The following is a 13670-nucleotide window of genomic DNA, read 5'->3' on the forward strand; positions in this document are numbered from 1 at the left end:
AGAGGTTGTTTCCTCTCGAGGGAAAGTCAAGGATCAGAGAGTATCACCTCGGAGTAAGGGACCACATATTTAACATTGAAATGAGGATTTCTTTTCTCAATGGGGAGTCAATCTGTGGAATTCTTTACCACAGAGGGTTGTTGAGGAGAGGTTGTTAAGTATATTCAAAATTGAGATAGACAGATTTTTAATCAGAAAGGGAATCAAATGTTGTGGAGAGAAAAGCTTATCAGACCAATCACAATCACAGCAAATGGGAGTGGAAGTGATGGGCTGAATGGCCAATTTTAATTCCTATGTCTTATGGTACTATGTCCACCCTAGAAGGCAGAGTTAATGTTTCGGGTCCAGTGACTATTCTTCAGAACTTGCTTTCTCCCCACAGAGAGACCTGTTGAGTTTCTCCAGCAATTTATATATTTATATTTTTAAATTACAGTTTCCTCATGTTTGCTAACCATTCTGCTTTCGAATGACCCAACTGAATTTTATGTGGGCGAATTTCTTTTTTTTTAAAGAATATCTAATTGGAATTTTCTCTTTTTTTCCCTGTGGTTTTGATTGTGTCCTCCCGAATTGAATCTGTGTTCTATCAATTCATCTCGTTTCCAGCTAATTTTCTTAAAATTTGTATCATTTGCTGAAAATTGGAAATGAACGAGATTGAGAAATAGCTGAGTAATCAAGACGTACCTAAGGCATTACTATATATATAGTGCTAGTCTATGTATTTATCACCATTGGGGCGAACGTGCTAGACTCCCACAAGTTAATCTACCACAACACAGCAGGTCCCTCTCAACATGAATGCTGTCATTGGTAAGTGTTTGAGCGATCGTGCAAGGACCGGCTTATTAAGAATTCGCTTTACTTAGTCCAAAGATAGAGAAAACTTTGTTAAAGTTACATTAGCTCCTTCTCATTGGCCTGCCTTGTGATGACATGATGTCGGGAACAGGAATATCCAATTCCACTCAAACGACTGGGAAGCCGGAAGAATGTGGCAGGGCCATTGTAAAGTTAATCAAAACTAAAAGGATATTAAGTGAGAGAGGGAGGCAGGGACAGAGATAGTCAGCCAGGAAAGAGAGGGTAAGACTCTAGCACCAGGCTTATTGCTGAATATTGTCTGCTCCAAGTGGCCCCGTTAGATTTCTCTTCTTCCCCCACAGCTCTCTGGATGCTGCACTCGGTGCTGACAGCTGGTACTGTCTTGGCTGCACCAACCTGGCCTTTGGAGATTTCAGGGGAACAGACACCGCCCGAGTTCCGAGAGGGACTGCAGAGGAACAAGAACTTTGCGCTTCAGATCTGGACGAACCTTCAAACTCTGCTGGAAACCCACGTGAGTACAGCACCAGCGCGGCGATTTCATCCTTTAGTGTTGCCGTCAGTCCCAAACTGTTACAATGTATCGGTCAGACCTGTAACACAATCGCTAAGGGATACAATGTAGCCAGGACAAAGTCACTTTGGAGAGGGGTCAGTATTAGAAGCAACACTGAAACAACTTCAGAAATGCCTGTAATCTTGGTCGACTGGGGTTTCACATTTTTGGACAGACTTTTCCAAAATCTTGGTTACGGCACAGTCCCTCATCACTGACCCCACTTTAACCCCGACCCGGATAGCGCTTGCCAAGTTACAGCGTGTTCGGAAGTGAATTTCAAATCATTGGCGTTGAGTCTAAACTGCACCAAAATACTCGAGTTGAGATTCATCAGGGCAAAGATTCTCGATTCAGTTTCGTTTTCACTATAATCTGGCCAAAATTGCTGATGGTGGGCATCTGTTTGGAGTGCGGCGAAAGTGAGTACTGCAGATGCTGGAAATCAGAGTCGAGATGAGTGTGGTGCTGGAAAAGCACAGCAGGTCAGGCAGCATCCGAGGAGCAGGGAGCATTCCTGATGGAGGGCTTTTGCCCGAAACGTCGATTTTCCTGCTCCTCGGATGCTGCCTGACCTGCTGTGCTTTTCCAGTGCCACTCTGATCTAGACTCTGGAGTGAGTTTACTTCACAGCCATGAAGTAACGATGACTTAATTTGATGTCGATTGGCTTTGAGTAAGTTGATTTCAGTTCGGCTCCATTGTAAAGATGCTGAAAGCTGCTAACGCCAAGGAGAGAAAGAGGGTCATTGAACCCAAAACGGTAACGCTGTTTCCCTCTCCACAGTTGCTTCCACACCTGCTGAGTTTCCCCAGCACTTTCTGCTTTAGGCTGTCATCTTGGATTCCAGCTGCTTGGGTTACCTAGCGGTAGGTGATAGGAAGTGGGTCACTTAGGGGCAGCATCAGTGAGAATCCTCGGAGTTAAATTGTCATCCTCTCCTTCCCCTCCCCCCATAGATAATGAAAACCCCCCGTATGGAGTAAACGCCCCACTGACATGGGGTTCTGACTCCTTTCTACTACTGAGGCAATGTTGAATGAAGTGATGCAAATATACAGTCAGCTGCAGTACTTTTTCAGACCAATTCGATTGAGATGCTTTGGCCACAGGTCCTCTGCAGTCGTTGTACAACGTGAAGGGGATTTTGGCAATATTCCCCAGTCCTCCACATGAGGTAGGAAACAGCAAACTGTGCAACCAGGAATCTTGGTATGGAGTTGGTGGCGAGTGAATAAAGGAAGTTTGTATGTACTTATCTTTTGGTCCATTTAAGGCCCAGTTTTATTTTATTCATTCATTGAATGAAGGGGTTTCTGGCCAAGCAGCATTTATTGTTCATCCCTCATTGCCCAGAGAGCAGTTAAGAGTTAACCATGTTGCTGTGGGTCAGCAGTCACCTGTAGGCCAGACCAGGTAAGGATGATAATTACTTTCCCTAAAGGACATTAGTGAACTAGATGGGTTTTTCCACCAATTGATGAAGGATTCATAGTCATCATTAGACTATTATTCACAGATTCTTTTTATTGAACACAAATTCCACTATCTGCCGTGGTGAAATTTGAACACTGATCCACAGAATGTTACTTGGATCTCTGGATTAACAGTTGAAAAGTGACGCACTGGAAAAGCACAGCAGATCAGGCAGCATCCGAGGAGCAGGAGAGTCGATGTTTCAGGCATAAGGCTGAAATGTCAATTCTCCTGCACCTTGGATGCTGCCTGACCTGCTGTGCTTTTCCAGTGCCTCACTTTTTGACTCTGATCTCCAGCATCTGCAGTCCTCGCTTTCTCCTAGTCTCTGGATTACCGGTCCAGCAATAATACCGCATGGCCATCAGCTCTGATACCACATGGCCATCACCTCCACAAATTGACTATTTGAAAGATGTAAGTTTTCAGCAAAAGAACTGGAGGTTGTGTCTTAAGAAAACAGAGTGAATATAATTTGATAAATGTCAACTGAGGTGATCTCATTGAAATATATAAAATTCTTAAGTGACTTGACAGGGTAAATGCTGATGTTTCCCCTCATGGGAAAGTCTAGGATAGGTAGCATAGTATCAGAATAAAGGGGCACCAATTTAAGACTGAGATGAGGTGGAATTTCTTCTTTCAGAGAGTTGTGAGTCTTTGAACTCCTGATCACAGAAAGCTGTTAGGCCAAAGTTCTTGTGCATATTTGAGGCTGAGATAGATAGATTCTTGATAGGTGAATCAAGGGTCACAGTGAGAAAGCAGGAAAGTGGACATGGGGGAGCAGGGTTGAGGGGCTGAATGGCCTACTCCAGTTTCTGTTTCTTCTGACATTAACTCTTCTGTTTGCTGAACTCTACCTACACAGAAATAACTGGGGGGATTGGAATATTTCAATTTCAGTGTCAAGATCCTCTTCACATTATAAAACACCCACAGTGGTACCTCCACACTGGTGTCCTAAGCATCTTTACTGCACAGTTTGTATAAATATTGCAGCTTCTTTGTAGTAAGTACTAGAATAGTAATGGTACACGGTTTTAAGGAATCACCTTTAGGCAAATCCCATATGGTGCTCGGGACAGGGTGGTACATCAGGATCCAATAACTAGAGAGTCCTGAACTGTTTGAGTTCAGAGCAAGGCTGGGAGCTCAGAGAAGGAGCAGCAGTTAGATTCTTGATTTCTGTCCATGACCCTGCCAACAGTACATTCACATGGCCGTTCTAGTGCAAGCTTGGACAGTGTCCAACTTCTTGAAATATCTAGGCTCAGCTGATGTTGGTATCAGTCAGTGGTGACACACAGCAATGGGCAGCGGTTGGCAGAGTAACCCAGGGTGATTTCCCTCTCCTCTCAACTTCGGAAACTGGGGGCAGTTGTAGCATCTCACTTCTATTCTGAAACTTCATTTACAGATCACCAAGAGAAACCAAGACCATTGTGGTCTCCAAAGCTCAGTTTCATACATATCTTGTATTTGTCTACAGAACCATCAAAACCCATGAGATGGTAACACAATATTATAAACTCTGAGATAGCAGGAACCATGCTGTAAGTTACATAACCCTGTGGATTCAAATCGCAAGTGATTACAGAAGCTGGACCTTAAAATGTGAATACATGAAACAACAATGGTACCAAGAATTTAACTACATTGGGTTAATTGATGCTTTATGGGGAATGAGTCTAACTCCAGGCAGCTCTAGTGAGTGGAAAGGAGAGCTCTGCTCACAAAATACTTGACTGCAGTATTCTCTCTCCTCTCCTCAATCACATCCACCTAGTTCCCTTGGTTATAAGTTAGGCTGGAAACTTGTCTGTATTTAAAAAGGATCGAATTAGAGAAACACTCAAGCAGAAATTTGTTGGCTGTAAAAACGATGAAGAGATGGATTTGCCTAATGTGGAAGAAATGACAGTTGATTTTTGTAGCTGACCTGCCTTTTCTGTCTTGTCATAGAGATCGGAGTATCCATATTTGTATGAAGATCAACTGGGCTTGTTGGCAGAATCCCAACACCTAATGTCAGTTCAAATCAACGTATGTACCCAGACTGGATTCCATTTGGTGAGTAGTATTTGAATGTTATATGTGGAGGGTTGGACAGATCAAGTTATCCATGTTACACGCCAATAAATTGGCCATTTATTATCAGATTTGCGTTCAACTGATTCAACCCACTCACATTTAAAAATTCCAGAGTACAAATGGTGCAATGTAACTTTTCAAACAGTTGAGGTATATATTTTCTGAATATAACAAGGTATGTAACAAGACAGGATGATCAATGTAAATGGAAGTTCTACAGTTTTAGCAAAATAAAACACTGGGAGATGAGTGTGCTCACATTTTTGTTCACTTTTTTTCACTGCAAACGAAAAATCTGAAATCCTGGATCTTTTGCTGACCATTTATCTGTATTCATTTTATTGAAACAATGCAGACGTTTCTAACAAATAGCTATCATGGACACAATGTGCTAAATTAATTTTTAAAAATCATTCTTTCTGGATGTAAGCATCACTGGAAGGGCAGAATTTATCGCCCATTGACAATTGCACTTGAGAAGTTGGTGGTGAGCCACATTCTCAAATGTAACTTAGGAGCTTGTCAAGCCATTCAGAGACCACCATTTTGCTGCGGTCAGGAGTCACGTGTAGGCTCAATTGGGTCAGCATGGCAGATTTTGTTCACTGAATGTCAGAACAGAGTTTCATCCTCTTAAAGTAGCCCACTATTCAATGAGACCACAGCTGATCATTTTGTATGCTTGTTTTTACTCCTGACCTCTCAATATTCTTGATTAACAAAAATCCATGCATCTCAGTTTTAAACAATAATTTAATAATTGATCAATCAATTGTTATTTTCAGAAGAGCACTTCAAACTTCTACCAACCTCTTTGTGTCAAAGTATTTCTTAATTTCATTCCTGAAATATTTGATTTTAAGTTTAGATTATGGTTCCTCGACTCCCCAACCTGTACAAATCTATCTAATCCATTCCCTTTGCAATCTTAAACTTCAAACAAGCTTGTCCTTATAAATTTCAGCAACTGCAATCCTAGTTAGTTTAATTTCTCCATGCCAGATATCATTCTAATAAATCTGGCCTGTGCATCCTCTTGAGGCCAGTGGGGGGGGCCATTGTACTCTATGGCCTGGTCTAACCATTTGCACAGCTGAAACCTGACTTGCTACATCTCTGTACTCTGAGATTGGTGAACCAGATGGATTTGTGCGGGCACCATTACTGATTCCAGATTTTAGTTTAGGTGTATGTACGTAAAGTTAAATTCCTCAACACCATAGATTACAGCATGGATACAATGGGGCCTCTTTCTGTGCTGGGTTACTCTGTGATTATAGCTCCACTAGCCCAAGAATAGAACTACAGTTCTATTGTACTCATCAGTGGCTCTACATTAGCTTTTTAATAGAATCTATGCACCACTGTAATTTCTAATTAAAATGTAATTAGACTGATAATAGACAGTCTTTAGCTTGCTGTAAAGTTGGTTATAAAGTAACACAGCTGATTAGGGAGCTGCAACATTGGAGTTGTAAAACATTTCCATGCAGAATTAATGACTGCTTGCTAACCTTTTCCCCAGGAAATGTGCCTATTTAACTTGACTGCTGTGCTGCAACAGTACCACAGCTACTTAACAGCACACATTGAGAGGAATCACTTGGGGAAAATGCTGCAGAAAGTCGAAGACTTGCGCCTGGATCTCAACAATCTCAGACTGAACATTGAAGAACTGGTGAGTGTATCTTTTCTTTTGTGTGTCCTTTTATTTCCATTGTTTGGATCAACCTAATTCCAGGACCCCAACTTATTCCATCTATTACACAAGCCATTAAATATAGTATAGTACTAACCGGAAACCTCATATTTTGCAACATGTGGCAACAGGTTGAAACACTGTCATAAACACCAAGGCTTATTGTAGTTTGTTGGCATTCTGAAAGTCGGGGATGTGTTACCCACCTACACATACACAATTGCATGTCCTACTTGACATAATCGTCAAAAAATACTCAGAAGCATCTTTTAAAGTTCAACAGGAAACTGACCAACAACACCCATGATTCCTAATCAGGTGATTCAGACTGGTAATGTTTTGCATGTCACGTGACTTGTAGCAATGTTCCTGTAACCTTGTGACTGTTACATTTCATTGTTTTTGTTTTTTTTATATATAATGTCCATTATTGGAAAAAGAGAGCATATTACTCTGCAGCCAAAGTGATTGAGTCAGTAGTGCAAAATCATATATCTTAACCTGATTTCTGTTCTGAAGTTGTTTGGAGTTTCCCTGCAGTTAAGGCTGAGATAGACAAATCCTTTGTCTTTCCTTGGATATGGGGAATGAATGGAGCCATGACTGAATTGAACAGAAAAGCAGATTCGAAGTGCCAATTGGTTTACTGATTCCTCCATATTTAGTGATTTCATACACCAGAATGTACGTCATTAATATCAGTCTAAGGGGCAAAAGAATTACTAGTACACTAGAATAACTCTCTTGCTTCCCTTCAAAATACTACCAGAGAATCTTTTATCTGAGAGGGCTGGTTGAGCCTCAGCTTAACATCCTATTTGGTACATGGCACTTCTGACATTGCAGCACTCCTACAGTCCTGCAATGGAATATCCACCTAGATTTTGGTGTTCGGTTCCCTAAGATGGGCTTGACTTGGATGACAGCACTATCCATTGAGCCAAAACTTATACTCAATGAGTTAACCCAGGTTTTCTGGCCAATATTTGTCCCTCAATCAGTGCTATGAAAATCAAATTATGTGATCTTACATGTTTCCTTAAAGCATAATAGTATTTGAAATAAGTGGAAGTCCGTTATAATGTGGTTCAGTACTGTCTACCACAAATTCATTTATAGCACAGTGATCACATGAGTTCCAAAAGAGGGAAATCTTCATTCAAAATTTAATCTTTCCATTTGAAAATAGAGAAAACATGAGTTTTCTTATTAAGGCTGTGCAGCTGCAAAGCAGTTTCATGTTTGGACCCAAATTCTGCATTACAATAGATTTCCACTAAGATAGATTTTAAACTTCTAAACTAAAAGCAAAATATTGTGAATACTGGACATCTGAGGTAAAAACAGAAAGTGCTGAAGAAACTCAACAGATCTGAAATAGAAAGTAATTTTTAAAATCCTTGCTGTCCAGTTTTCAAACTTGAAAACATCTCCGAATATCTTCCACTCCTCCCTGCAAAGGAAATTTAACATGATCTGTGGAGAGAAGCAGAGTTGACATTTTGAGTCAAATATGATTCTTCAGGTTCACTTTCTGGTTTATATATTTTGTAAATTTACTTTTTAAACAGGAATATCCTTAATTATGGTTTAAAATCACACTGTTTAAACATGAAGGTGTCTGCTGTCTGGATCCAAGAGTACTGCGAATTTTTGACAGATGAAAACAATTGACCTGAATTATTTTTACTTAACAGATGCACTTTCTAGATGTCACCCCAGCACCCACTGGAATTGAAATGCAAGAGCTGAACTTTGCAAACGACTTTCTGGAACAAGTGGCTGTGCGGCGTTTACTGAAAACACTGAAAAAGCTCATGGAAAATATTTCCCGCGTTTTTAGTTTTGCTTTAAGTAGAATGTAATATGTTTAAGTGCAGACATCAGATGAGGCAAGTGTATATCACACTATACAAAAGCCTCTTGTTGATGTGTGATAAAGAAATAAGGATATATACTTTGAAATTAGTTACATCAGAAAGGGGAGTTAGTATTTGTTTTAAAAATGCTAAATTTTATTTATAATTTATGCAAATGAAAATTTTATTTCTTCTAGTTTTAAATTATACAAAGAGAAAATGCTGCAACAAATATTTATGCAATAGGAAATCTCTCAGGGGAAACTTGGGATGTGTATTCTTTTAAAGAAGTGCAGGGCTAGGAATGAGAAAATCAAAAGATTTGAGAGCTTGAGTGGGATGAGAATGAACTTTTTTTTATCCGTTGAAGGAGTATATGCATCACTGGCCTATCTCCTTGAGAAAGTGGAGGTGAGGAACCTTCTGAAACCCCAGCAATCCATAAGGCTAGTGTAGATATAGTAAGGGAAGCATGGAGCATGCTGGAAGCGATTAGAACTGCCAGTCTGACAGGCGAGAGTAAAAATTGTGGTCACAGAAAATTAAAAGTACAAAGGTAATCTCAGATTCAGATGAGGCTCTTCTGACCAAAACTGATTTCTCCATGTAAGTGTCAACTTAGATTTGCACACTTACATCCTGGAGTGTAAGCCCTTCCTGATGAAGGGCTTATGTCTAAAATGTCAATTCTCCTGCTCCTCAGATGCTGCCTGACCTGCTGTGCTTTTCCAGCACTACACTCTCAACTCTAATCTCCAGCATCTACAGTCCTCACTTTCTCCTGTAACTTAAACCTTCAAACAAAAGCAAACCATTTTATCTGAAATAGAAAGTAATTTTTAAAATCCTTGCTGTCCAGTTTTCAAACTTGAAAACATCTCCGAATATCTTCCACTCCTCCCTGCAAAGGAAATTTAACATGATCTTTGGCCCTAGTGAAAGTCTGAGTCAACTGACAAAAATGGAAATTAAATAATGCTTTGACCCGTTGCAGAGTTGAATAACCTTTGATTCTACTCTGAAGAGTCAGACGCAGGGAGACAATTCAAACTGGACTTCCTCATTGTTACAAGTCATAAGTTCCACCTACTGCTTTGACTCTGTTATGATCCTGCTCCTATTCCCGAGGTCTGGATTGATCACAGAGAGTACAAGAACAGAAAGTTCTGGCAGTGAGACCTTCATTGTAGCAGTTCAGTTGACATAGTGGAGTTGAGATGGAGGAAGAGTTCCAAAGCAGGATTTTACCCAGGGCTTTGTTTGAGCTCAAAGTCTCAAAGATTAGTGTTTGGGGTTTATCTTATCAAAGGAGTTCACCAGTCATGTTTTGGACTCCAGTGCTGAGTGAGTCAGCAAAGGAAAATCTGGTCCATTTCCTTTGGCCTCTCTGTGCTCTGTAGTTGAGATAAAAATGACAGTTGTTTCAGAGAATAAGGCAGCGGATGCAGCCAAACCCAATGCAAGTTCAATCTTTTTTAATAAGGCATTCAGAGATCTGGGAATACTGTGACATTTAAATTGTTGAAAAAGACAATATTTTTGGTTCTGCACATACACATTCCAAGGTATTTATTTCTATTCTTTATTTATATTGGAGATAATTTTATTGCTATTTATTTCATATATTTTGTATCATTGATGATTTTATAACTTTTTCTAAGTAAATTCCTATATTTTTCACAATACTTGTGTGGCTATTTCCTTTGTATCATTGATATTAGGGCCAAAAGATGTAGGAGCAAATGTAGACCATTCAGTCCTTCAAGTCTGCTCTACTGTTCAATGAGATCATGGCTGATCTAATAATCTTCAAATGCATTTGCCTGCCTTTTCACTACAACTCTTGATTTCTTTACCCATTAAAAATATATTATTCAGCAACTAATAACATCCTATAAGAGAACTGGGAGCCATCATTTGCAAAGATGCTTCGTAAGCTGAGGGATAGATCAGATGAAATGCCATTTCTCTCATCACCCGCCAACTGTGGTACAGAATCAAAGCTAGCTTCACACTGCTGTTGGTCTGATTCCAAATTTAAACTTTACAGGTTTCCCATCTCCATAGAAAAACAACCTCTTGTGCAATGAGGGAAAATTAAACTTGAATTGAGGGCAAAATGAAATGAGCTGTAGTGTTATTGTGTAGCAGGAATTTACAATATTTTCAAGTTTTAAAATATACTTGAGAACAAATGCTCACATTTATACAGCACATTTTATGATGTGAGGATGTCACAGAAGTATTTTATTTAGTTAATTAAGCATTTTGTCATAGAAGTTAGCAATTAATACCACATCAGCCATGACGTCAATAGCTATTAATCCAGATAATCAGGTAGTACTTTGGGGACAGAGTTCAAATACCACCATTGCCTATGGTGGAATTTGAAGTCAGTTTAAAAAAAATCTGGAATTGAGTCTAATAGTGATTATCTAACTACTGTTGAATGTTGTGATACCCCTAGAAGGCCAATACAGATAACTAATCTTATGGATCTTGTTGAGTATCAGTTCTCTTGGTAACAACTAATGGCCTGCTCACTTAAGCCCTTTATAAAACAGATTTGGTGCTGGGTCTGCAGAACTGTCTGGACTAGAACTAGCTTATTAATGCCACAAGTGGTGGTTCTATTTGGGATTTTCAACAATAAATGATATTCTTTTGCAGTTGGGTTTCCTGGGTTATTACAATTTAAAGCTATCTCATTTTTAAGGGTGTGATTATTTCAACAACAAGAAGGAGGCAGTGAGGAGAGCAGCAGCGGATGCTCGAGGCCTGGCTGAAGGCAGCTGAGTCGGCATATCATACCAGACCATCCGTGGTCAAACTGCAATGGGTTATGGCTGTCCAGGCTGCTCTGGACTCAGTGCTCACACAAGCGGTGAAGAGAGGGGTCTTGATGGCAGTGCAAAGGCTGTTTGAATATGGGGATAAGCCAGGTAGATACCTTGCTTATCTGGCTAGGAAGAAAAGTGCTCCACAGTCCATTGTGTCTATCAGGCAGAGAACTGGCAGTGTCACTCGTGAACTGAGGAAGATCAATGCCGGATTTCGGGAATTCTATGCAGAGTTATACCAGTCAGAGGGCTGTGGGGTTGGAGAAATGAGAATGGAATCCTGTTTTGAAAACCTGAATGCAGTTCAGGCCTCCCTTTTGAATGTACGTCTGACATTACAGGAGGTGCAGGAGGCGGTAAGGCAGCTCCAAGGTGGTAAGGCATCCGGTCCGGATGGGTTCGCGACTGAATTTTACAAGCAGTTCATACACATGTTAGCTGAACAACTGCTGAAAATGTAGAGTCATTCATACAGCCAAGACTGTCTTCCGCTCTCTCTTAGGGAGGCTAATAGCTCCCTTATTTTAAAGAAAGGGAAAGACCCCGAGGATTGCGCATCGTACAGGCCCATCTCATTGTTGAATGTGGAATTTAAAATTCTATCAAACGTATTGGCTCTGAGAATGGAGAAGGTGCTGACCGTTATTATAAAAGAGGACCAGACAGGTTTTATCAAGGGCCGCAGCTCCTCCAATAATATCAGACGGGTACTGAACATAGTGCAAATATGTCAGCAGAGAAGGATTCTGGGCTTAGTGGTCTCCCTGGATGCAGAAAAGGCTTTTGATTGGGTGGAATGGTCGTATCTCTTTGATGTTCGAGATCATTATGGTCTGGGAGGGGCCTTTGCCAGGTGGGTGGCAGTGTTACATAGAGACCCCAAGGCAGCGGTTATCACAAATGAGGTTAAATCGAGCAATTTTGGTGTGGGGAGAGTCAGCCAATAGGGAAGTCCCCTGTCACTGCTGCTGTTTACCTTGGTACTTGAACCACTGGTAGAGGCTATCCGAAATAATGCGTATAATGCACGTACTGGATAACTCCTTCTGGAGTAGTTATAGAGTCATAGAGATACACAGCACAGAAACAGACCTTTTGGTCCAACTCATCCATGCCAACTGGAATTCCGAAATCAATTTAGTCCCATTTACCAGCACTTGGCCAATATCCTTCTAAACCCTTCCCCTTCATATACCCATCCAGATTCCATCCTTTATAGATATGCTGTAAACAGCCTGTCCAGAGATGTTACAACCCTCCTCTGGAGCACGTGGGATTTAAACTTGGGTCTCCTTTCTCAGCTGTAGGAACAGTACCACTGTTCCACAAGAACCCATCATACCAAAGCCTCTGAATGTAACTACTAAAACAATTGTATAAATAAAACAAAGACCTGAAGCAAAAACAAATTTCTAGAGAAACTCAACATGTCTGGTAGCATTTGTGGAAAGAAAGCAGATTTAATGTTAGTGACCCTTCTCCTTTGAAGAAACAAATTAAAGCTTTCATACTGAAACAATTACTCTGCTGAACAGAGCTTATCTTATCTGGCTGGCAAGTACTTTCAGGCTAGTAAGAAGAGAATGGCCAATGCAACCTACAGTGAAAGTGAAACTTAGAAAGCAAAGGCGGATAGAATCACATCTAGTTCTGACTTGGGAAAGACCATTATTAATGAAGTGTTTTTCTTGTTTTTTTTTTAAAGCACATGATGCAAATCAAGTGTCAAAAGTATCACTAGACAATATACATGTGATGGCGTGGTAATGAGAATGATGTATTGTTTGATCAAATACAATTCGCCATGGAGACACTACCCTTTTGGATTCAGTGACTCAGTGCTGAAACCCCCCCGAAAAATCACACTTCCAAAACTTCCCACTGGGATCACATTTTAATCACATTCCTGATCATGTTTAATTGCTCAATAGGATTAATAGTCCTGCTAATAGAGGACATGATCTATTTTGATTGCCTGCTGATGGTTTGACGGAATTTTAAAAATTAAAATGTAAAAATATACCAAAACTCAACTTTATGCTAGTGACAAAGGTAATTAAACTTGGGTCTCCTTTCTCAGCTGTAGGAACAGTACCACTGCTAACTGTGGTTGGTTAATGTGTTAACAGAAATATTTTAAGTTGAACCTGATATCTCACAAGAGACAATCATTGATTTTAGAGTCAGTGTAAGTTTCTAATGGATACCATGTAATAAATATTTACCGTTTTTCATGATTGAGTCTAACCTGTGCTTAAGACATCATGTGACCACATGGTATAAGTAACATCGACCAATACCAACAGGAAGGATT

General features: G+C 40.2%; 1 protein-coding gene across 1 annotated transcript; it reads left to right on the top strand.

Annotated features, from left to right (window-relative positions):
• Positions 1-803: 803 nt before the first annotated feature.
• Positions 804-10175, top strand: LOC148141749 (uncharacterized). The gene is made up of 5 exons (XM_087977620.1): positions 804-819; positions 1173-1345; positions 4830-4937; positions 6484-6636; positions 8355-10175. The coding sequence occupies exons 1-5, from the start codon at positions 804-806 to the stop codon at positions 8520-8522; spliced, it is 618 nt and encodes a 205-aa protein (XP_087833746.1). The 3' UTR covers positions 8523-10175.
• The last annotated feature ends 3495 nt before the right edge of the window (positions 10176-13670 follow it).

This window comes from Chiloscyllium plagiosum, unplaced genomic scaffold (genome assembly GCF_037043375.1).
Source record: "Chiloscyllium plagiosum isolate Xiang-an unplaced genomic scaffold, Cpla_swu_hap1 HiC_scaffold_32, whole genome shotgun sequence".
NCBI lineage: Eukaryota > Metazoa > Chordata > Chondrichthyes > Orectolobiformes > Hemiscylliidae > Chiloscyllium > Chiloscyllium plagiosum.

Excerpts from the sequence above, each read along its gene's own strand:
- LOC148141749 (XM_087977620.1), top strand. Across the intron at positions 4,938-6,483 it reads CCCAGACTGGATTCCATTTG|GAAATGTGCCTATTTAACTT; the intron begins GTGAGTAGTATT and ends CCTTTTCCCCAG. Across the intron at positions 6,637-8,354 it reads GACTGAACATTGAAGAACTG|ATGCACTTTCTAGATGTCAC; the intron begins GTGAGTGTATCT and ends TTTACTTAACAG.